At 42.0% G+C, this 25409-nt stretch overlaps 1 protein-coding gene across 2 annotated transcripts in view; it reads left to right on the top strand.

The window, feature by feature from the left end:
• Positions 1 to 25409, top strand: part of TRIM67 (tripartite motif containing 67) — a 286203-nt gene that overhangs the window by 138430 nt on the left and 122364 nt on the right. For both annotated transcript variants that reach the window (XM_077283277.1, XM_077283276.1), the window contains exon 4: positions 6763 to 6873. In XM_077283277.1, coding sequence (XP_077139392.1) covers positions 6763 to 6873 — 111 coding nt within the window. The remainder of the gene's footprint in view (positions 1 to 6762; positions 6874 to 25409) is intronic.

Here is a 25409-nt window from a genome sequence, read left to right as displayed (position 1 = left end):
GGGATGAAAGGCCTATCGTTGAATTATACAAACGTAGAGAAAAAACTCTGCCCATAGGAATAATGCATAAGGTGAAATTTAAAAGGCCTAGCAAAGATTGCATTTCCTTTAAAGTTACCTTCCTTTTAGATAAAAATGTAGTCAATGAGTCGCGTAGCTTTAAAATTTTGTCCTCATGAAGCCTACATTCCATTGTAGTGGAATCTAGGGTAATGCCTAAAAACTCAATTACATTTGTAGGCGAACATGTTTTCTCATGTGCAATAGGTACCCCAAAATTATCACACATCATGATGAAGTTATTTAATGTCTGTAGACAATTTTGAGAGGAGGGAGGACCAACAGAAAGAAAATCATCCAGGTAGTGTAAAATACCTGCATCCTGGGTGTTGGATTCTAAAACCCAATGTAAAAAGGATGAAAAACGTTCAAAGTAAAACAAGATCAAGAGAAACCCATAGGGAGACATCTATCAAAGAAAAATTGTCCTTCAAAATGAAAACCCAAAGAATTAAAGCCAGATGGATGGACAGGAAGCAACTTAAATGCAGATTTAATATCAGATTTCGCCATTAATGCATATTTCACAAATTTTTTAAGCAAATCAATAGCTGCGTCAAATGATGAGTGGGATACTGAGTATAAGGTTTTGTCTACTTCATCATTTAAAGAGAAACCATGAGGATATGACAAATGATGTATCATACGGAAGCTGCCGGCCTCCTTTTTTGGCACAATACCGAGGGGGAAATACGAAAATTTTGAAAAGGAGGAACAGAAAAAGGGCCGGCAATTCTACCTAATTTCAATTCCTCAGAAATCTTATTTCTAGCTACTTCACGGTGTAAATTAAGAGATGACAAATTTTTAACTAGGTTACAACAGGGACCTTTAAATTGTGGGATTTCAAAGCCCTGGGAAAAACCATCGAACAAGAGTTTACTGGTCTCCCGATTTGGGTAGTTGTTTAGCCACCAAAGCATTTCTTCCAGTCTCACTGGAGTCTGTGCTCTTAGAATTAGAATCCCTGGAAGCTGATTGTGACGATTGCTTCCGGAAGCATTTTGACATGGGATGTGAATTTCCACAGAAAGAGCATTCATTGTGAAATCTACAAGAGTTAAGGTACCTTCACACGAAGCGACGCTGCAGCGATAGCGACAACGATGCCGATCGCTGCAGCGTCGCTGTTTGATCGCTGGAGAGCTGTCACACAGACCGGGTCCCCGGGTAACCAGGGTAAACATCGGGTTACTAAGCGCAGGGCCGCGCTTAGTAACCCGATGTTTACCCTGGTTACCAGCGTAAAAGTAAAAAAAACAAACAGTACATACTCACCTGCGCGTCCCCCAGCGTCTGCTTCCTGACACTGACTGAGCTCCGGCCCTAACAGCAGAGCGGTGACGTCACCGCTGTGCTTTCACTTTCGAGCCGGCGCTCAGTCAGTGTCAGGAAGCAGACGCTGGGGGACGCGCAGGTGAGTATGTACTGTTTGTTTTTTTTACTTTTACGCTGGTAACCAGGGTAAACATGGGGTTACTAAGCGCGGCCCTGCGCTTGGTAACCCGATGTTTACCCTGGTTACCAGTGTAAAACATCGCTGGTATCGTTGCTTTTGCTGTCAAACACAACGATACACGGCGATCGGACGACCAAATAAAGTTCTGGACTTTATTCAGCGACCAGCGACATCACAGCAGGATCCTGATCGCTGCTGCGTGTCAAACTAAACGATATCGCTAGCCAGGACGCTGCAACGTCACGGATCGCTAGCGATATCGTTACAAAGTCGTTTCGTATGAAGGTACCTTTACTCCATTTACAAAAAGACTCATTGTCTGCTAAACAAACACCTCGTTTAGACAATCCAGTCACTGGTTGTTTGCTTGCATAGTGCCTCTGAGGGAGCATAAGATTGATCCTTAAACCAACATCTTTTACTCCCCAATTAACATCAGGGTGAACCGCCAACTTTTGCCTAAAGGCTTCATCATAATGAAGCCATGCGAGGCCTCCAAAATTGCGGTAAGCCTCAAGAATAATGTCGACGTGTTGGAACAATTTACTGCATAGATTGGGGAACTTCTCCTCAAGGACAGCTGAGTAGATCGAAAAAGCCTGGATCCAATTATTGAACGACTTCAGAGAGCCGCATTTAGGATCCTCAATATCAGCTTTTTCTTCTTTCTTATCAGGTCTACTCAGCTGTTCCTTACGAGGGAGTAAAGAAAATATGTCAACGTAATTGTTATTCCAGATGATCTCCTTAGTAGAGGAGCTCAAATGGAAGCCCAAAGGTGAAAGATCACATGTCAGAGCCTCTTTAAAGGGGTTCAGAGGGGCTGAATCGCCAGCTACGGCAGACTCAGGGTTAAAACTAAGAGCAGAGGTTGGGGGTGAAGCAACATTAACAAAATCCCCCAACGTTTCTGACAGTACACTTTTTATAATCTCTCTAAGCTGGTTATGGGGTACAGATAGGGGTACATTAAGCATCTCACCCCTTCCGGATAGGCTTTTCTTGCTCATCTGGTCCGCTGGATAGCCAGTACTCAAGCCCTGAAGTGGGGGCGAGTTCAGCTGAGGGTCCGCTGGAGGTGACACATCTTGCTCGTCGTCCGACCCGTCTCGCTGGATGCTGGCAGGCGATGCTGGAAGCTGCGTGACGGATCTGGTGGCTGCAGAGGCTGTTGTCACCTGACAGGATGGTACCGCCGCAGCGCTTTTCTGGCTACGGCAGTCATATGTCCTGCAGGCAGCCTCGGATGATATGGAATGCGCTGCCCGATGACAGCGCTGTAAGTCTCGCGCGAGACTTCCCAAGAGATGGGCGGCGGGACTTCCCGCATACTTCCTGTGGGCGGCAGCTGGATCTCTGCGGCGGCAACGTAGGGGAGTAGGACCTCCGGGGCTTCTTTCTCCTCCCCCGGCTAGAAGAATTCGGAGCTGTGTTCTGCTCTGGACGCGGCGGCTGCACCTGGAAGCACGGTTCTAAAGGAGGAAGGACGACGTCGGAAGCTGCAGGTAAAGGTTCTATAGCTAAGCAGCTCTTAAGCCAGTCCACTCCATCCTCTTGGCCGGCCCTCGTCAGGAGCTGCTGTAGAAGGCTCTCCATTCTTCACTTGGCATCTTCAGTTTCTTCTTAAAAACACTGTGTGAAGAGAAACCGTACCAACAGGGCTTTTTATATCTTAAAAAGCCCGCCAATAGCCACAAAGACCAATGAAAAGCCGTTAAAAATGGCGCCAAAGAACTGAAATAAACTCGTTCTAACTGCTCATGGTGCTAACTACCACAACTAACTTGACCTCAATTTGACCTTATCACATACAGTTAATAACACAAAAATTCCAATTCATTTCTTCAGGGCCTGTGTTTCCATGAGACCCCCTATAATGCTTTATTATGTACGTGGGAGGGCTGTCAGGAGTTTTCCACCACATATTGAGTATCATTGTATGCAACAAAGATAAATATAACGGCACTGCTGTGGGGCCAGACAACCATATGCTGAATGGAGTGCTTTCCGGATAGAGACCACCTCTATGGACTCCGAGTGCTCATGCAAAAACAGGGTGTATGCAGCAAAGAAGAAAAATGCAGATAGCACTCACCGGTCCTTAAAACTTCATCCTTTATTCAAACTTTAAAATGTCATGGCCAGAAGACCCCATTGGTACCACGTACCAAAAATTCACAAGTCTAAAACGTTACCTTCAGGACGCCCAATTGTATCGGGTATAGGGTCCCTGACGGAGCCCCTCTCCCGGTACATTGATTGGCTGCTTAGCCCCATGCTCAGTAATATACCATCTTATCTGAAAGACAGTAGTGCATTTTTGAAAAACATACGCAGTTTTATTTGGCAACCTGGTTTTGCACTCACGTCTATAGATGTAGAAAGCCTTTACACGAAAATATCGCAACAGCAGGGTGTACAGGTAATAAGAGAGATTCTGGATTGCACTGACAAAAGCCAGGCATTCATTAATTTTGTCTGTGAGGGCATGTCCTATAGCCTCACGCATAATGCTTTCACATTTATGGATACATGGTATCTACAAAAAACTGGGACTGCGATGGGGACTCCGGCAGCATGTACTTTTGCAAATCTGTTTCTCGGCTATTTTGAGGAAAAATTTGTATACACTTCATAAAACCCCTATTTGAAGCACATTAAGACATATTTTCGGTACGTCGACGACGTGTTCAAAGTATGGGATGGTACGGAAGAAACATTCCAGGAGTTTGTACTATACCTTAATCAGAGCAATGATATGAATATGTCGTTCACGTCGAATTATGGGGGAACGAGGATGGAATTCCTTGATGTGTTGGTTGAGATAAAAGAGGGATCCATCTGCACCTCCACGTACCGTAAACCCATGGCTACCAACTCCATGATGTATTTCAATAGTTATCACCCGGGGTATACCAAACAGTCACTGCCATATAGCCAGTTTTTAAGGTTAAAGCGGATAAATAACACACAGGAAGGGTACCAACAGCAGGCTGAGGATCTATTTAATAGATTTAGGCAAAGAGGGTATCCTAGTACTATGCTTCATGTAGCGTTGGAAAGGGTGGAGGAAAAAGTAAAAGAGGATAATAATGATGTTGTTGGTCAGAAAGAAGATAAAAGACTGGCATTTTGTTTTCAATATGGTCCTATGGACCAGCAGATACGCTCCTCCATAAGAAAAAACTGGCATATCCTAGAAAGGGACAAAGATCTTACTGAGATTGTGGCTAGAGGGCCCCTTATCCCATGCAGACGAAGCACGAGATTGAGAGACATTTTGGTGCATAATCGTCTGGATAATCCAAGGGGAAAAAATTGGCTAAATACAGATGTCCCTAAGGGCAACCACAAGTGTGGACATTGCCCCTTTTGTCCGATGCATATCACCGATCATGAAATCCGCATGGGGGCAATAAAACACACTGTAAATCAATTTATATCATGTAAAACAAACTTTGTGGTATATGTCATTTTATGCACTTGCGGGTCTTTCTATATAGGCCAAACAATACGCCCCTTATACGTACGTTTCAGAGAACACTATAAATCTGTAATGACAGGTAAAAGCGTCCCATGATTGGTCAATCACGTTAAAGAAAAGCACATGGGGGATCCTAATGTCTTGATATTCGGCGGTTTGGAGAGAGTAGTGCTGCCACATAGAGGTGGAAATTTGCATAGATTGTTGTTGCAGCGAGAAGCAAAATGGATCATGCGCACAGGCGCAATGGGACCTATGGGGTTAAATGATAGAATGGACATGTCCATATTCCTGTGAAATAACTAGGTAAGTCTGGTCCCTAAGGGCGCATAGAGCCTTTTTTTTTTTTTCTCTTCTCCCTGCTACAGGCCAAGCCAGGCATAATAACAACTCCCTGATAAGTTTATACTAAGAAATTGTTTCTCCGGTAATGTGACATAGGTGTTGTCTTTCTTTTCTCTTTGCTATACAGACATTTTGATACAAATAATGTGGCAATGTTTTTAACAGTTGTATGTCTTTTGCACTTTGTCATGTGGTTGATATGATGGGAGGAGCTTGTCCTGGACTAAAGTATATCACTCACCGTCATATCCTCTGACGTATAGACCCGTTGAAGCGCTAAGTGGTGCGAAACGGCTGTCGTCTTACACCAGCTCGCACATCCCAGCAACCTGTTCCTCTGGCCATGACATTTTAAAGTTTGAATAAAGGATGAAGTATTAAGGACCGGTGAGTGCTATCTGCATTTTTGTTCTTTGTTGAGTATCATTGTACTCAGGAGAAATTGCAGAATAAATTGTACTGTCCATTTTCCCCTGGTACCCTTCTGAAAATGAAAAATTTGGGACCAAAGCAACAGTTTTGCGGTAAATATGATTGTTTTTCATTTTCATGGCTCAATGTTATAAAATTCTGTGAAGCACCTGTAGGTTCAAGGTGTTCATCACACCTCTAGATAAGTTCATTGAGGGGTGTAATTTCTAACATCGGGTCACTTGTCGTGCCTACCACTGTTTAGGTACCTCAGAGGCACTGCAAATGCGACATGACATCTATTCCAGCCAAATTTGCTCTCAAAAAGATAAATGGTTCTCCCTCCCTTCATAGCTCTGCCATGGGCCCAAATAGTACATTACCACTACATATGGGGTATCGGCATACTCAGCAGAAATTGCACAACTCATTTTTTGGTTCATTTCCTCCTGTTTACCCTTCTGAAAATTTCCAATTTGGGTCTACAGCAACATTTTGTGAGAAAAACGTTATAAAATTCTGTGAAGCACCTGTGGGTTCAAGGTGGTCACCATACCTGTAGAAAAGTTCCTTAAGGGGTGCAGTTTCCAAAATAGGGTCACTTGTGTTTTTTTTCACTGTTTAGGCACATCTGGGCTACATGTGCGCAAATAAGCGCAAACATATAGGCCTCAATGTTCTACTATTATGAAGTACAACATGTCACGAAAGTCTTGGAATCACTGGGATATGTTAAAGCATTCCAGATTAATTACCTCATAGAGTGACACTCGTCAAAACTCAAAATATTGGCCTGGTCAGGAAGGTGAAAACAGGCATCCGGACAAAAGATTTTTAAGAACAATACAATTATCATTGTCAAAGTGTAGACAATCAAATGTAATGTCTTTTTTTGCTTTGGGCGCCCTACAGGCCCCTGACCCTGATGCACAATGTTTCTCCTAAAACAGTATGCTGCAACCATGTAGCTGCATCAGATCTAAAATCTGCAGCTTTTTTCCAGGTTGTATGGGACCAGATCAATCACTGTACATTGAAACTGCGCCAGTCAACTGGACTAATGGAATATTGCCTTGAAGTGATCAAAGAAAATGATCCCTCCGGCTTCTTACAGGTACAAGCATGGAATAAATTATTAAAAAAATAAAATAAGAAAAAGATGTACATGACTCTCAAAACAGTGATTATGGATATGTGATTGTTATTTGGATACTATACACACTTTATGCACATACTTGGAACCTGAGATGTTAGTAAATAGCACAATATTTCGGCTTTATGTTCTGATGAGGTTTATAAGTTTTGTTCTTTATAAATGTAACTGCTGCTATAACATGCACATTATTACTTGAAGTGTGTATTTAACAGGGTGGCCCAGTACCTGAAATTTAATTTCTAAGTATCTATTTTTACACCCTAATCACTTTTGTAATTAGCTTTATTATACAATATCCTGCACTTCTCTCTATCCTGCTAATCCCTGTTTTTTTACTACCCTTCATTTTACTTTTGGTTTGAGAGGAGTCTCAAACAGGTCATTACAGGTGGCTGGGGCTGCACTCACTTCCCACAGCATCTGTCACCTCTCGTGGAACAAAAAGTCATCAGGGGGCGAAGCTACAGTTACTACAGTTTCTTTTATCTCTGCCCTCTGAAGATGTCATGGATCCATGGCTATAGAAGCTGTGGGACAAGTGAGCACAACTCTGGCACTCGGCTTCTGTCCCTGCTGCAATTTCTAACTGTGGACCAAGAGGTCATCATGGAGTGGAGATAAAAGAAGTGAGTGACATTCCAAACCCACTAAACAGCGGAGCCCATTCCAATCAGTTCAGGTGCTGGCTGTGTTATACAGCCAGTATCCAAAAGTCACTCTTAAATGCTGATTTCAAAAAGGTTAGGAATCTTGGAATGTGAATCCTCTCGCTTGTTCCTAACTTCTTCTTAATTGTAGGGTGCCAGTGGGCTGTCATGGCAGCTGGGACTTACTAAAGGACTCTGCGTCTGCCAAGCTAGTACACCTACAAAGCCAAATATAAAATATATAAAAGTCAAAACCATCTTTTTTTCCAAAACTTAAATAGCAAAGGCTTTGCATCAGTTCATGTAAAGAACATGCCTACAACTGTGAACATTTGTTTTTCCTTTTTCTAGTTTTGTGAAGCAAACAACAAATAAGACAAAATAACTCAAAAATTCAGTGTGCGGAACTATTCACCCCCTTTAATCAGTACTTTGTAGAGCCTCCAATTTCAACTGCAAGTCACTTTGGATAAGTCTCGATGAACTTTCCACATCTTACCACTGGGATTATTGCCCATTCCTGAAGGCAAAACTTCTCCAGCTCCTTCAAGTTAGAAGGTTTCCTCTGGTTAACAGCCATCTTCAATACTGACCACAAATTCTCAATTGGATTAAGGTCTGAGCATTGACTAGGCTACTCGAATACATTTACACATTTTCCACTCAAATGTTGCTTTAGCAGTGTGCTTTCGGTCATTGTCTTGTTGTAAGATGAACCGCCGTCCCAGTCTCAAATCACTGACATAGTGAAACAGGTTTTGCTCAAGAATATCCCTATATTTTGCACCATCCATCTTCCCGACTCAAACCATTTTCCCTGTCCCTGCTGCAGAAAAACAACCCCACAGCATGATGCTGCCATCACCATGTTTTGCTGTGGGGATGGTTCTTGGAGTGATGAACTGTGTAGTTTTCGCACTAGACATAGCGCTTACCTTGGTGGCCAAAAAGTTAAATTTTGGTCTCATCTGACCACAGCATCTTCCTCCATACATTTGGAGAGTCTCCCACGTGTCTTTTGGCAAACTGAAACTGAGCTTTACAATTTGTGTGTGTGTAAGTGAAGGCTTTCTTCTGCCCACTCTTCCATAAAGGCCACCTCTATGGAATGTGCGGCTTATTGTGGTCATATGGGCAGATACCCCAGTCTCTGCTTGGGAACTCTGCAGCTCATTCACTGTTACATTTGCTCTCTGTGCTACCTCTATAATTAATGCTCTCCTTGCCCAGGCTGAGAGTTTGTGTGGGCAGCCCTCTCTTGACATAGTTGTTGTAGTAACATGTTCTTTCCATTTGATGATAATAGATTTGATGGTGCTCTGGGGGATCATCAGAGATTGGGATATATATATATTTTTTTCTTATAACCCAACGCTGACTTGTAATTCTCAACACCTTGTCCCTGACTTCCTAGAGATCTCCTTGGTCTTCATGGTGTTTTTTGGTTAGTGGTGCCTCGGGCTTAACCCCTTTCTGACATTAGATGTACTATCCCGTCGAGGTGGTCTGGGCCCTTATGACCACCGACGGGATAGTCCGTCATCACCGATCAGCCACGCTTTATCATGGTAAAGCCTGCATTTATAAGAAGGTCGGAACCAAATGTGTTTAGATGTAATTAAAATTACAGCATGGTGAAGGGCCGGGTGTTCAAGTCAGAAAAAATAGTACATAGCAAGTGCAGCCATTTATCTATTTGCTATGTAAGTTGTTTTTGGTTATGCACCAGTTCAGACTAGTTCTTTGTTCAGTCAGTTTACCATTACTTGCTATGTACTATTTTTTCTGACTTGAACACCCCGCCCTTCACCATGCTGTGATTTTAATTACATCCAAACACATTTGGTTCTGACCTTCCTAGAAATGCAGGCTTTACCATGATATTAGCCAGAGGTAAGTGTTCACACTAGGCAGTCAGATCAGGGACCCATCCGATCCATGAGATTTCCTTGACGTTGGTGGATGGGCTCACATTTTTTGGCCAAATTTTGTGCTAAGCATCTCATGTGTTTTTTCATAGATTTCACAAGCCATTATGCTATTCACATCTCACGTATCACACAGTCCCTTGCTTTAGTACAGTGCAGCCATTTTATCTATTTGCTATGTAAGTTGTTTTTGGTTATGCACCAGTTCAGACTAGTTCTCTGTTCAGTCAGTTTACCATTACTTGCTATCCGACAGTATGTGCCAGGAGCGGTCATAGACCACATCCCGGCAAACATGATCGCAGTGTTCCGGCGGCATAAGGAAGCATCGTGCAGGGAGGGGGCTCCCTGCGTGCTTCCCTGAGACCCCCGGAACAACGCGATGTGATCGTGTTGTTCCGAGTGTCTCCTCCGTCCTCCTCACTGCAGGCACCGGATCCAAGATGGCCGCGGGGGGCCTTCCAGGTCCTGCAGGGAGGTGGCTTGCATGCGCCTGCTCTCGGCGGCAAGCCTGCAGCACAGCCTGTTAGATCGCTGATCTGACACAGTGCTGTGCAAAGAGTCAGATCAGCGATCTGACACTATAGGATGATGTCCCACCCTGGGACAAAGTAAAAAAAGTAAAAAAAAACTAAATAAATTAAAAAATATATATATATTGTTCCAATAAATACATTTCTTTATGTAAATAAAAAAAAACAATAAAAGTACACATATTTAGTATCGCCGCGTCCGTAACGACCCGACCTATAAAACTGTCCCACTTGTTAACCCCTTCAGTGAATACCATAAAAAAAGAGGCAAAAAACAATGCTTTATCATCATACCGCCGAACAAAAAGTGGAATAACACGCGATCACAAAGACGGATATAAATAAACATGGTACCGCCGAAAATGTCATCTTGTCCTGCAAAAAACAAGTCGCCATACAGCGTCATCAGCAAAAATCAAAAAAGTGATAGCCCTCAAAATAAAGCGATGCAAAAATCATAATTTTTTCTATAAAATAGTTTTTATTGTATAAAAGCGCCGAAACATAAAAAAAATATAAATGAGGTATCGCTGTAATCGTACTGACCCGAAGAATAAAACAGTTTTATCAATTTTACCAAACGCTGGACGGTATAAACGCCCCCTTTAAAAGAAATTCACGAATTGCTGGTTTTTGATAATTTTGCCTAACAAAAATCGGAATTAGAAAGCGATAAAAAAATGTCATGTGCCCAAAAATGGTACCAATAAAAACATCAACTTGTCTCGCAAAAAACAAGACCTCACATGACTCTGTGGACCAAAATATGGAAAAATTATAGCTTTCAGAATGTGGTAGTGCAAAAAATATTTTTTTCAATAAAAAGCGTCTTTTAGTGTGTGACAGCTGCCAAACATAAAAACCCTCTATAAATAGTAAATCAAACCCCCCTTTATCACCGCCTTAGGGAAAAATAATAAATTAAAAGAAAGTATTTATTTCCATTTTCCCATTAGGGTTAGGGTCTAAAGTTAGGGTTAGGGTTGGTGCTAAAGTTAGGGTTAGGGTTGGGGCTAAAGTTAGGGTTGGGGCTAAAGTTAGGGTTGTGGCTAGAGTTGGGGGTTATGGTTTGCATTACGTTAACGATGGATTAGGGGTGTGTCAGGGTTAGGGGTATGGTTAGAGTTGGGATAAGAGTTAGGGGTGTGTTGGGGTTGGGATTAGGGTTAGGGGTGTGTTGGGGTTAGGGGTGTGGTTAGGGTTGGGATTAGGGTTAGGGGTGTGTTGGGGTTAGGGGTGTGTTGGGGTTAGGGGTGTGGTTAGGGTTGGGATTAGGGTTAGGGGTGTGTTGAGGTTAGGTTTGGAGTTAGAATTGGGAGGTTTCCACTGTTTAGGCACACCAAGGGCTCTGCAAATGCAACATGACGTCCGATCTCAATCCATACAATTCTGCGTTGAAAAAGTAAAACTGTGCTTCTTCCCTTCCGAGCTCTGCCGTGCGCCCAAACAGTAGTTTTCTCCCACATATGGTGTATCAGCCTACTCAGGACAAATTGCAAAACAACTTCTGGGGTCCAATTTCTCCAGATACCCTTGGGAAAATGCAAAATTGGGGGCTAAAAGATCATTAATGTGGAGAAAAAAAATGATTTGTTAATTTACATTACATTATAAACTTCTGTGAAGCACTTGGGGATTTAAAGTGCTCACCACACATCTAGATAACTTCCTTAGGGGGTCTACTTTCCAAAATGGGGTCACTTTTGGGGGGTTTCCACTGTTTAGGCACATTAGGGGCTCTCCAAACGAGACATGGCGTCCTATCTCAATTCCAGCCAATTTTGCATTGAAAAGTCAAATGGCGCTCCTTCCCTTCTGAGCTATGCCATGCGCCCAAACAGTGGTTTACCCCCACATATGGGGTATCAGCGTACTCAGGACAAATTGCACAACAGCGTTTGAGGTCCAATTTCTCCTGTTACCCTTGGTAAAATAAAACAAATTGGATCTGAATTACATTTTTTGTGAAAAAAGTTAAATGTTCTTTTTTTTTTTTTTTTTTTTTTTTTTAAACATTCCAAAAATTCCTGTGAAACACCTGAAAGGTTAATAAACTTCTTGAATGTGGTTTTGAGCACCTTGAGGGGTGCAGTTTTTACAATGATGTCACACTTGGGTATTTTCTATCATATAGACCCCTCAAAGTGACTTCAAATGTGGTGTGGTCCCTAAAAATAAATGGTGTTGTAAAAATGAGAAATTGTTGGTCAACTTTTAACCCTTATAACTCCCTAACAAAAGAGAATTTTAATTACAAAATTGTGCTGATGTAAAGTAGACATGTGGAAAATGTTACTTATTAAGTATTTTGTGTGACGATATCTCTGTGATTTAAGGGCATGAAAATTCAATTTGGAAAATTGCGAAATTTCCATTTTTTTCACAAATAAACTCAAGTAATGTCAAGGAAATTTTACAACTAACCTGAAGTACAATATGTCATGAGAAAACAGTGTCAGAATCACCGGGATCCATGCAAGCGTTCCAGAGTAATAACCTCATAAAGGGACAGTGGTCAGAATTGTAAAAATTGGCCCGTCATTAACGTGCAAACCACCCTTGGGTGTAAAGGGGTTAATGGTGTTGCAGCCTCAGCGGCCTTTCAAAGGTGTGTATATATTGACAGACCATGTGACTCTTAGATTGCACACAGGTGACTTCCTTTCACTAACCATGTGACTTATAGAGGTAATTGCTTGCACCATAAATTTTTAGGGGCTTCATTGCAAAAGGGGTGAATACAAATGCACATTCCAATTTTTAGTTATTTGATCCCATAATTTTAATTTATGTTTATACTTTTCCCATTTTAGTTCACCAACTTAGACTATTTAGTGCTGATGCATCATACACAAATCACATTACAAAAATATTTAGGCTGTGTGCACACGTCGCATTTTTTTCACGGTTTTTCGCTATAAAAACGCTATAAAACCGCGAAAAAAACGCTCACATTAAGCATCCTATTTAATAGAATACAATCCGCATTTTGTATGCACATGCTGCGTTGTTTTCCTGAGCGGAAACGCATTCCAGAAAAAAACGCAGCAAGTTCATTAATTTGCGGAGTCGCGAAGATTCCGCACACATAGGAATACATTGATCCGCTTACTTCCCGCATGGGGCTATGCCCACCATGTGGGAAGTAAGCGGATCATGTGCGGTTGGTACCTAGGGTGGAGGAGAGGAGACTTTCCTCCACGGAATGGGCACCATATAATTGGTATAAAAGAGAAGAATTAAAATAAAAAATAGTGATATACTCACCTTCTGATGGCCCCCGGAGTCTTCCCGCCTCTCAGCGGTGCACGTGGCCGCTTCCGTTCCCATGGATGCTTTGTGTGAAGGATATGCGATGACGTGACCGTGACGTCATCACAGGTCCTGCACACAAAGCATCTATAGGAACGGAAGCCGCTGAGGAGATCGGGGGGCCTTCGGAAGGTGAGAATAACCATTTTTTTAAATTATTTTTAACATTATATATTTTTACTATTGATGCTGCATAGGCAGCATCAATAGTAAAAAGTTGGTCACACTTGTCAAACACTATGTTTGACAAGTGTGACCAACCTGTCAATCAGTTTTCCAAGCGATGCTACAGATCGCTTGAAAAACGCTAGAATTCTGCAAGCTAATTATGCTTGCAAAAACGCTAGTGTTTAGCAGGAATATGCATGCCAATTCCACATGTGATATACCCGCGGCAGGAGTTGCAGAATTGCCACGGAAATTTCCGTGGAAATTCTGCGACGTGTGCACTTAGCCTTAAACACAGGTTGTAATGTTAAATAAAGGTACCAGTTCAGAAATAATGAACCCACATAATTAGAGACTCACTATAAATTATTAAACATGGAAAAAATTGCTAAAAAGAGTATAAAGATTTTATTTATGTTACAAAGATTTGCATAAAAATATAAATTTATTTTCCTTATTATGGGTACAATGTGATTAAATCCATAAGTGAATATAAAGGGCCGGGGAATTTATCAGGAAACAAATGTAACCTTATATGTTCAGTAATTACAGTGGGGAAAAAAAGTTTTTAGTCTGCCACCAGTTGTGCAAGTTCTCCCACTTAAAAAGTTGAGAGAGACGTGTAATTGACATCATAGATAGACCACAACTATGAGAGTCAAAATGAGAAAACAAATCCAGAAAATCACCTTGTCTGATTTGGCAAGATTTATTTTGCAAATTATGGTGGAAAATTAAGTATTTGGTCACCTGAACAAATGCAAGATTTCTGGCTCTCCCAGACCTGTAACTTCTTCTTTAAGATGTTCCTGTGTCCTCCACTTTAGTAATGGCACCTGTTTTAACTTGTTATTAGTGATTAGCGAGTGTACTCGTTGCTCGGGTGGTCTCCGAGTATTTGTAACTGCTCGGAGATTTAGTTTTTGTTGACGCAGCTGCATGATTTACGGCTGCTAGCCAGCCTGAGTACATGTGGGGGTTGCCTGGTTGCCAGAGAATCCCCACATGTATTCAAGCTGTCTATCAGCTGTAAATTATGGAGCTGAGGTAATGAAAACTAAATCTCTAAGCACTTACAAATACTCAGAGACCACCCGAGCGTGCTCGGGAAAACCCGAGCAACGAGTATACTCGCTCATCACTAGTTGTTATCAGTGTAAAAGACACCTGTCCTCAACCTCAAACAGTCACACTCCAAACTCCACTATGGTGAAGACCAAAGAGCTGTTGAAAGACACCAGAAACAAAAGGCTGGGATGACTGAATCTGCAATAGGCAAGCAGCTTGGTGTGATGAAATCAACTGTGGAAGCAATTATAAGAAAATGGTAGACATACAAGACCACTGATAATCTCCCTCAATCTGGGGCTCCATGCAAGATCTCACCCTGTAGGGTCAAAATGATCACAAGAACGGTGAGTAAAAATCCCAGAACCACACGGGGGGTCCTAGTGAATGACCTGCATGGAGCTGGGAGCACTGTAACAAATGCTACCATCAGTAACACACTATACTGCCAGGGACTCAGATCCCGCAGTGCCAGACGTGTCCCCTTGCATAAGCCAGTACATGTCCGGGTATCTGAAGTTTGCTAGAGAGCATTTGGATTATCCAGAAGAGTATTGGGAGAATGTCATGGTCTGATGAAACCAAAGTAGAACTGTTTGGTAGAAACAAAACTCATCGTGTTTGGAGGAGACAGAATGCTGAGTTGCATCCAAAGAACATCATACCTACTGTGAAGCATGGGGGTGGGTGGCAACATCATGCTTTGGGGCTGTTTCTCTGCAAATGGACCTGGACAGCTGATCCATGTACATGAAAGAATGAATGGGCTCATGCATCTTGAGATTTTGAGTGCAAACCTCCTTCCATCAGCAAGGGCATTGAAGATGAAACGTGGATGGGTCATTCAGCATGATAATGATCCCAAGCATACCGCCAGGGCAACAAAGAAGTGGCTTCGTAAGAAGCATATGAAGGTCCTGGAGTGGCCTAGCCAGACTTCAGATCTCAACCCCATAGAAAACCTTTGGAGGGAGTTGAAAGTCCATGTTGCCCAGCAACAGGCCCAAAACATCACTGCTCTAGAGGAGATCTGCATGGAGGAATGTGCCAACATACCAACAACAGTGTGTTCCAATCTCATGATGAAGTCTTACAGAAAATGTTTGACCTCTGTCATTGCCAACAAAGGATATATAACAAAATATTGAGATTAACATTTGTTAATGACCAAATACTTATTTTCCACCATAATTTGCAAAATAAATCTTGCCAAATCAGACAGGGTGATTTTCTGGATTTGTTTTCTCAATTTTGACTCTCATAGTTGTGGTCTACCTATGATGTCAATTACAGGCCTCTCTCATCTTTTTAAGTGGAAGAACTTTCACAATTGGTGGCTGACTAAATACTTTTCCTCCACTGTAAATTAGATCCCTATTCAGCATCTATATCACACAATACTGACAGATTCAATAATGCTCCATGTATACTAAGAACACAACAGTAATTTGGTGAGGGAGCACTGTGCTCCTGCTTATCATATACTATTCATGGTTTTATACTGCACATATTACATAAAACACCACAGAAAAAAACAGGCAAAGGTGCTTACCTGTCCAGGCCTCAAATCAAATGCACTAACATGGTGCTGTGGGCCCAAGTAAAGATGGCGACTACACAGGTGCGGTAATACCAAATGCGACAGCCAGCCTACAATCAGGGATTGGCCGCTGGGCACACCAGTGCAAATGAATAATCTGCAGCAGTGTTCACACAGAGTATGCAAAGCATCTGGATCATAGCCTATTGGTAACGCCCTGTGGCGGGCTGCCCAGTGCTAACTGTAATGAGTCCCATGTGAACAGAGACTACAATCTACAAAGCCATCAGGGCCCAACAGCACCTCAAAAAGTTAAAATAAAAAAGTGCACACACAACATATCAAAATATGTAAGGTATTATATAAAGTAGAAGAGAAATAGTAAAATCAATAGTCAGAGTAATTACCCATGATTTGCATATATCCTGTTAAGACACCGGCCCCGTTTCCCAACACGCGTTTCTCGTTGCTGCCGCTTCTTCATGTTGTAATGTAATGAAATAGGTAAAATGTCAAGAGGGTGAATACTTTAACAAGTCACTGTATATCCATACTCCTATCCCATACTTTATTGATCAGAAATAAAGTTGGTGCCAATAATATTTCTCTCAAAAACCCACCTGCCTCTACAAATTATATTTGTAAGTTCCAAGGGAAAACTTGTCTAACCAATCGCCCATTGTTTGCTTGGCAATCCTCCCGACCCCATGAGCTCAGTTGTTGTATCTTGGTGACAAGATAATAAATCCAAGCATTGGCAATAGCCAATCCCCAATCTTTAGTATTCCAGTTTAATTGTAGAATGTTGCTTTTTCTATAATTGCATTCTAAACAAAGCTGCAGGCTTTCACACAGAGGCATTATACAATATATAGAAAAGTTGAGCCATTAATACCATCTAATATATAAAGCTGAATGTGTGTATGTCCGGGATTGGCATCTGAACCGTCGCAGCTACAGCCACAAAATTTTGCACAGTCACACGTCTGGACCCCGAGAGCGTCATAGGCTATGTTGTGAGGTGAAATTTTAACCCCGCGCTTTCCAATTCACCAAACAATTTTGCCCCTATCTACATAATGGGGAAAAAGTGAAAGGAAAAGTGTTAGAGGCGTCGCAGCTACAGGCACAAAATTTTGCACAGTCACACGTCTGGACCCCGAGAGCGTCAAAGCTATGTTGTGAGGTGAAATTTTAACCCCGCGCTTTCCAATTCACCAAACAATTTTGCCCCTATCTACATAATGGGGAAAAAATGAAAGGAAAAGTGTTGGAGGCAAATTAACAGCTGCCAGATGTGAACAAGGGGGACTTAAAGAATGAGAGCGATGGCGCCAAAGAGTATATATTGTACAGTTGCTAAGGTGGGGCCCCGACATGGGATAATCACCACACCACCACGGGGATATGAACACACACACAAAATGCGCCACACACTACCACGTGCTCGAACACATACACCACCCTCAGCGCACATTTCACCACACATACACCAACCTCGCCACATAAAAGTCGAAACACAAAAGTCGCCGCTCAAAACTCGCCACGCGCAAAACTCTCCACATGCAAAACTCGCCACACGTGCAAAACTCACCTCATGGAAAACTCGCCACACGCAAAACTTGCACACGCGGAAAAATTGCCACATGCACAAAAGTTGCAACACATGCAAAAGTTGCCTCACACAAAACTTGCACATACTCAAAAGGCACCACACATAAAACTCGCCACGCGCAAAATTCGCCATGCGCAAAACTTGCTGCACACAACTTGCTACACTAACCTGTCACATGCAACTCGACACACAAAAAGCTGCTACACGCATGTCGCCACACAAAACTCATCTCACAAAAGTCGCTACATGCATGTCGCCACACGCAACTCAACACACACAACTTGACACACGAAACTCGCCCTAAAACACACACAAGTCTGGTATTATCCTTCAAAAATAAAAATCTGATTAATAAGCAGACAAACTACAAGAGCAACAAATGTACCATATAGGAATCCGGCAGCTGTCAGTCACATGACCAGTCTATTATGTGTATGTGTGAGCTAATATATACTGCCAGGGGGTGGGCTTACTGTTGGCTGGGGATTTATCAGGCTGCCAATTTAGCTTACAAATACTGAGGTAAAAATACTGACCAAATAACGTGTGAACGAGGTCTAATACAGGAGGAGATGACATACAGATATATACTATATACAGGAGGAGATGACACACAGGTATATACTATTTACAGGGGAGATGACACACAGGTATATACTATATACAGGAGGAGATGACACACAGATATATACTATATACAGGAGAGATGACACACAGGTATATACTATATAGAGGAGGAGATGACATACAGGTACATACTACATACAGGAGGAGATGACATACAGGTACATACTACATACAGGAGGAGATGACATACAGGTATATACTATATACAGGAGGAGATGACACACAGGTATATACTATATACAGGAGCAGATTACCTACAGGTATATAGTATATACAGGAGGAGATGACATACAGGTATATGCTATGTATAGGAGGAGATGACATACAGGTATATACTATATACAGGAGGAGATGACACACAGATATATACTATATATAGGTGAGATGACACACAGGTATATACTATATACAGGAGGAGATTACATACAGGTATATACTATATATAGGAGGAGATGACATACAGGTATATACTATATACAGGGGAGATGACACACAGCAGGTATATACTATATACAGGGGAGATGACATACAGGTATATACTATATACAGGAGATGACATACAGGTGTATACTATATATAAGGGAGATGACAAACATGTATATACTGAGGTGAAAATGAGAGGTGTGAGGTGAAAATGAAAAGGTGTGAGTGCAAAATGAGAGGAGTGAGGGAAAATAGTGGAGTGATCGGAAAATGACAGATGTGAGGTCGAAATGACAAGTGTTAGGGGGGAATGAGAGGAGTGAGGGGGAAAATAAGAGGAGTGAGGGGGAAAATGAGAGGTGTGAGGGAGAAAATGAGAGATGTGAGGGGGAAAATGAAAGATGTGATGGGGAAAATGAGAGGCGTGATGGGAAAATAAGAGAAGTGAGGTGCTATAACTAACCACAGATATTTACTATGCCCAGGCAACGCCGGGCTCTTCAGCTAGTTATCTTATAAAAATCCCTGAGATCCTTTGATTCTGCTACTTTGGTTCCATTTTGCAATGTGTCACTGCATTGCAGAAATATTCATATTTATTGCTTTTGTAGTGCACTATGTTAAATCTGTACTTATAATGCATCTGGGTGTTTTCTCCAGGAGTGTGTGCTTTCTCCCTTCCCTCCCAGATGCTGGTAATCACAGCTCAGCATCTAACCGCCTTATAGTCACAGACGTTGCCGAGCTGTGATTGACAGTGTCTGTGAGGGAGGAGACAAAACACATGACCCCTAAGAAGATACACAAGGAATGCTCAGTTGTAATATAAACAGAGATTTCACATACGGTGCTTTAAAACCAATAAAGCAGCAGTTCGTGACTTTATACAAAAAAAAGTGAATGGGTTCATACTTTTGGAAAAGGGAGTGTATAATAAAAGAATGTCCTGATGAGATTTTATGCTGTATGGAGTCCATGGTAGTGAACTCCAGGTTTACCATCAAATGCTTTATTGTTGGATAACATACTTACACTTTTTCATTATTTTTTAGTCAAAAGCTGGATTGATTTAACAGTCTTGTTGCATGATCAGGAAGTACTATTGGAGATATATATGATTATTCCCCAGTGAAAATGTGTCAAATCCAATTAATACAGAGGATCCACTTGATTTCATGCCTCATGGAACTTGTTCTGGATTAATGGGAAGGGGCAATACCCTTTTCTTGCTTATGTTTCAAAAGGGGTTGTTTGGGTTTGTGTTCTGTATGCTGACATGGAAAAATATATAAAAATCAATATACCTAATTTGGACGTGTCCGTGTGTCTGTGCCCAATGAGTCATCCACAGCTGAACAGTAACTTAGGTATCCATAGTTAATACCACTAGCAGCTAACTGCCTGGGCATAACCATGGATAAATAAGAAGAGAATATCCAGCTTCACCGAATCCATTAAAAAGAGTTTTCTTTATTCGCAAACTTTAAACATAGAGGATACAGACTTCAGCACAAACCATATGGGTAAGAATCTCAACGCGTTTCTGGAGACTAAGCTCCCTTAATCATGACATGTCTATGTTTAAAGTTTGCGAATAAAGAAAACTCTTTTTTACGGATTCGGTGAAGCTGGACATTCTCTTCTTTTTTGGACTTTATACGTTTGGACACAGCGGGTCTGTGCTCCCGAAGATTGGTTTATGCATCACGGGTGAGCTGGTTTATATTCCTTCATAACCATGGATACCTAAGGAGAGGAGCTCTCCCGGGTGGCGAGTTAAGGCATAAGCCTTTTTTGCAACACTGAGGCAACAGTGTGAGGCAACATTGCAAAGATGGATCAAATTGAGCGCGCTGCTGCACGCTAAGCGAATCGCATACGGATGCGTGACCTGCGTCTTAATGAAAAAGAAGACGAACGATATTATTGAAGAACTGCTGATGCAGCCCGACAGAGGGAGGCCAGAGCAAGAGAAACGAATGAAGTAACTGAATCACGTAGAGCATCTAATGCTGCACGACAACAAGCAACACGCAATGCACAAAGTGATACACATATTTCACAAAAAAGAGAACAAGATAGAATATGTGTCCAAAATGCAAGAGCCACTCGACGTTGGCAAGTTACATTTGCCGCTAGAGGACTTCTCAATCAAATTGATGAGACACGTATTGAAGAACACTATGCTGGTGAACTGACATTTCAATGTAAGTTCTGCCAATCTAAAAATTTCAAAAACGAAATGGCGCAGGACAAAACATTCCCTTCCTGCTGCAAAAGAGGGCGCATCCAATTACGTCCCATTCGTATGGATGATCAATTAGTCAAGTTGATGAAAGGAGAGTATCAGCACTCCAATAACTTTATGGCTAATATAAGGCAATACAATAGCTCGCTTGCTTTGGCATCAATGGGAGCACAAGTAGCGCCAGCTCCTGGGCATGGTCCATACGGTTTTCAAATTCATGGACAAATTTACCACAGAACTGCCCCATTGCATCCCGCTTTGGGTAGTACTCCCAAGTTTGCCCAGATTTATATCTTGGACAGTGAAGAAGCATTAAGTACAAGAAGTGAAGCAAATAAAAAGTGCCTCCCAGCACTGCTATCATCTCTTGGAGAGAAAATGAAAGCAATTAACCCACTCACAAGAGCCTTCACAATGATGAGGGAATTTGAAATAGAGGAAGAGAAGATTGCTGAATTAGAAAATCACGATCCACTCGAAATAACAATGTCAATTATAAATGACTACAACGATGACCAGAGGCGCTACAATGCACCAAGGTGCAATGAAGTAGCTATAATTTGTCAAAATGCAATGGGTGAACCCCCATTTATTAGGGACATCAGAGTTCACCTCAAAGTGAAAACCAAACTGTTCAAATCAGCTTTCTTCACAGAAAGTGTGATGCAATGACATATCCACTTCTATTCCCATATGGGGACAGAGGATGGGCAATAAATTTGATAACTCCAATTGCCCTAAGTGTGCAACATCAAGGAATTGGTGACATTCATCTACCATCCATACCAGTGGATTAAGATCGACAAGAAAAAATCACCATGTTGCAGTACTATGCATACAGGCTTGCCATTCGTGACAAGTTCAATCCCCTTTTAAGTGCTGGGAAGTTGACGCAACAATTTATCGTTGACAGTTATGTCAAAAATTTAATCCGACAGGATCGAATATATAAAACAAAATCAAAAGGCATTACGCGTCGACAGTTATGCTGGCGTTATGGATCACGTCCATAATGCTGCGTTACACCAAGGTCTAAAAGCTGGGACACCAGTAATTTTACTGTCCACTTTCATTGGAAGCCAATCAATGTTGAGATATTTGCGTCAATACAAAGTGTTAAATGTCTTTTCAAATATGTATACAAAGGACATGCCAATATCAAGTTTGATACATTAAACTGGAATGAACCAGCCATGTACCTAGATTCTCGGTATATAAGCGCCCCTGAGGGCATGTGGAGAATCAGAAAAAATAAAATGCATGATGCTTCACATACCATTAATAGGCTTGCTGTTCACCTTGAAAACATGCAGCAAGTGTTTTTCGAAGATGGTAATGTGGATATGGTTATTTCGGACTCAAAATCCTCTACTCTGCAGGCTTATTTTCAGCTAAACAGAGTTGACACTTCCGCCTGTCAGTATTTGTACAGTGAAATCCCTGAACATTATGTCTGGGATAGAAAAGCTGTACCAGAAGGATGGAAAAATCGACAGCCTCAATTTGGGAACACAATTGCACAAATGTATACAGTCTCTTTAACAGATGGTGAGCTGTATTTACTTCGCTTAAGAGGAGCACAGTCTTATGCTGACTTAAGGACTGTCAATGGAGTCGTACATGACACGTATAAAAATGCGTGCATTGATCTTCATCTTTTGGAAGATGATTCCCAATGGGAAGACGGTATAACAGATGCAATCACTTTCCAAATACCCTACCAACTTCGTGAATTATTTGCTATAATTTGTGTATATGGGGAACCAGCTAAACCACTGGCATCATGGCAAAAATATAAAACCGAATTTATAGAGGATTACATCAGACGGTATACTCCAGAAATTGCTGAGCAACTGGCTCTTTGTGATATTAATGAAGTGCTCTTAAGCAATAAAAAGTCCTGTGCTGACTTTGGATTGTCAACTCCAGTAAATGTTCCAGATGAAACACTAGACCAACTGAATTATGCTGTAATAAAGCAGGAGGCTGAACAATTGAAAGTTATGCTTAATGAAGCTCAGAAATCCGCTTTTGATGCAATTATGCAAGCAGTCAATGCTGCATCACAGCCAGACGACACTAGCTCACACTGTTTTATTCTGGACGGCCTAGGAGGCAGTGGGAAGGCATTTTTGTATAACTACTTGCACAAGACACTACAAGCAGAAAAGAAGTCTATTTGCTCAGTAGCCTCCACTGGATTGGCAACTACATTACTACAAAACGGTAGCACCTACCATTCCAAGTTTGGCCTTGGAATTACAACAAATGAGACCATAGTGTCAAAAATTAAGCTAACCTCACTTCAAGCAAAGGAGCTTAGGGAGTCATCTGTCGTTATTTGGGACGAAGTAACAATGACTCCCAGTTTTAATATGAACGCTGTGGATAATTTGTTCCAAGACATATGGGGGAAAAAAAGACCATTTGGTGGAAAAGTTTTCATAAACGGTGATGACTTTCGTCAAACCCTACCAATAGTGGAAGGTGGAAAAAGAGCCCAAATTGTACAGTCCACCATTAAATACTCAAAATCCTGGAATCTGTTTTCACGGTTCCAGTTACAACAGAATATGAGAACGTCTCAGGACGAAGTTGAGTACAACTCATGGTTACTGAAACTTGGCAATGGAGAGTTGTCTGTTGTGAATTAGACTTTTTGGCTCCCTCTTGTGGTTACTAGTGATATGACTCTGGGATTGTCTTTCCTCAGTTTGGCACCCACCTGGGTCGTTAGTCCAGGGGTGTTGCTATATAAACTTCCTGGATCCTTAGTCCAGTGCCTGGCATCGTTGTAATCAGATCCTTTCTGTTTGCTGCTGTCTGCTGGTCCTGGTTCGTGCAAAATTAAGCTAAGTCTTGCTTCTTTGTTTTTTGGTTATTTGCTTGCTCTCATTTTTGTCCAGCTTGTACTAAATGTGATTCCTGACCTTGCTGTAAGCTCTAGGGGGCTGGTGTTCTCCCCCCGGGCCGTTAGACGGTTCGGGGGTTCTTGAATATCCAGCGTGGATATTTTGATAGGGTTTTTGCTGACCATATAAGTCATCTTACTATATTCTGCTATTAGCTAGTGGGCCTCTCTTTGCTAAATACCTAGCTCATTCTTACGTTTGTCTTTTCCTCTTACCTCACCGTTATTATTTGTTGGGGGCTTCTATCCAACTTTTGGGGTCTTTTCTCTGGAGGCAAGAAAGGTCTTTCTTTTCCCTTCTAGGGTTAGTTAGTTCTCCGGCTGGCGCAAGACGTCTAGAACCAACGTAGGCACGTTCCCCGGCTGCTGCTATTTGTGGTGCTAGGATTAGATATATGGTCAGCTCAGTTACCACTGCCCTATGAGCTGGTTTTTTGTGTTTGCAGACTTAGTAATTATTTCTGAGACCCTCTGCCATTGGGGTCATAACAGTTGTCAAATGTGTATGGTCTACCAGAAGACATAAATGAAATCCTGAATTCTTTTATTGAAGAGGGTTATTTAATTACCGCTATTTTTGGCAACTCAATTGAGATTACCGATGCAACGGTAGAAGCAATTGCCAAAAAAGCAATTCTTACGCCATTGAATGATGACGTTCATGCCTTAAACGACAAAATTCTTAGTCAAGTTCAAGATGAACACTCAACATATCGTGTAGACCTATTGCGCTCGACACCACAATTGGGGTAACAGAATAACTGAGAAAGTAACTTAAATGCACAAGAGTGCGTACTGTGCCACTCTGGCGGACGCCACTAACCACCCAGGCTTGCGTAAGGAAAGCACTCTAATAGCGCACGGCGCCACACTGTTGGTCACAGCAATTTAGACGCTGTTTCATGTGTTATTGTGCTGATAGCTCAGCCGGGCACTAGATAGCAGACATCCACCTTATGCGAGCAGTCATACACAAGGGAGGGGATGTTTAAAGAACGACTTGCACTCATCAACACACACACGTTTTCAAATGTACACTAGCGCATGGCTGTGCGGTCATGCAAATCTTTTATAGCTGCAGCAAGTACAGGACCTTCCCAGAAGGACCAATGGGAGGCTGCCACAGAAGTTGAGCACCTTCAGGAGCTTCCTAGGGAACCAATGGGATTTGCTGCAGTATCTAAGCATGTGACCCTTGATCTCCAACAAGAGATCTTACCCTGGGCATGCTTCGTATGTGAAAAGCAGGACTTAGTCCCAGAAAGACCTGCTCTCTGCTGAACATTGCTGGCTACAAGGACAGAGCCTGGAAGGGCAGTAGTAACCAGTTGTCCAGTATCAGCCTGAGCTAGATGCTGGGACCGACGTCTCCGCTGAGTATACTCCACTGTGGCGGGAGAAGAATGGGAGACCACAGCGGAGATGGTTCGAGATTCCCCCTGTGCTGAGGCGTGAACTCGACACCTAACAGCGT

This window comes from Ranitomeya variabilis, chromosome 2, assembly GCF_051348905.1.
Source record: "Ranitomeya variabilis isolate aRanVar5 chromosome 2, aRanVar5.hap1, whole genome shotgun sequence".
NCBI classification, from domain to species: Eukaryota; Metazoa; Chordata; class Amphibia; order Anura; family Dendrobatidae; genus Ranitomeya; species Ranitomeya variabilis.
This window is presented reverse-complemented; position numbering and strand designations above follow the sequence as displayed.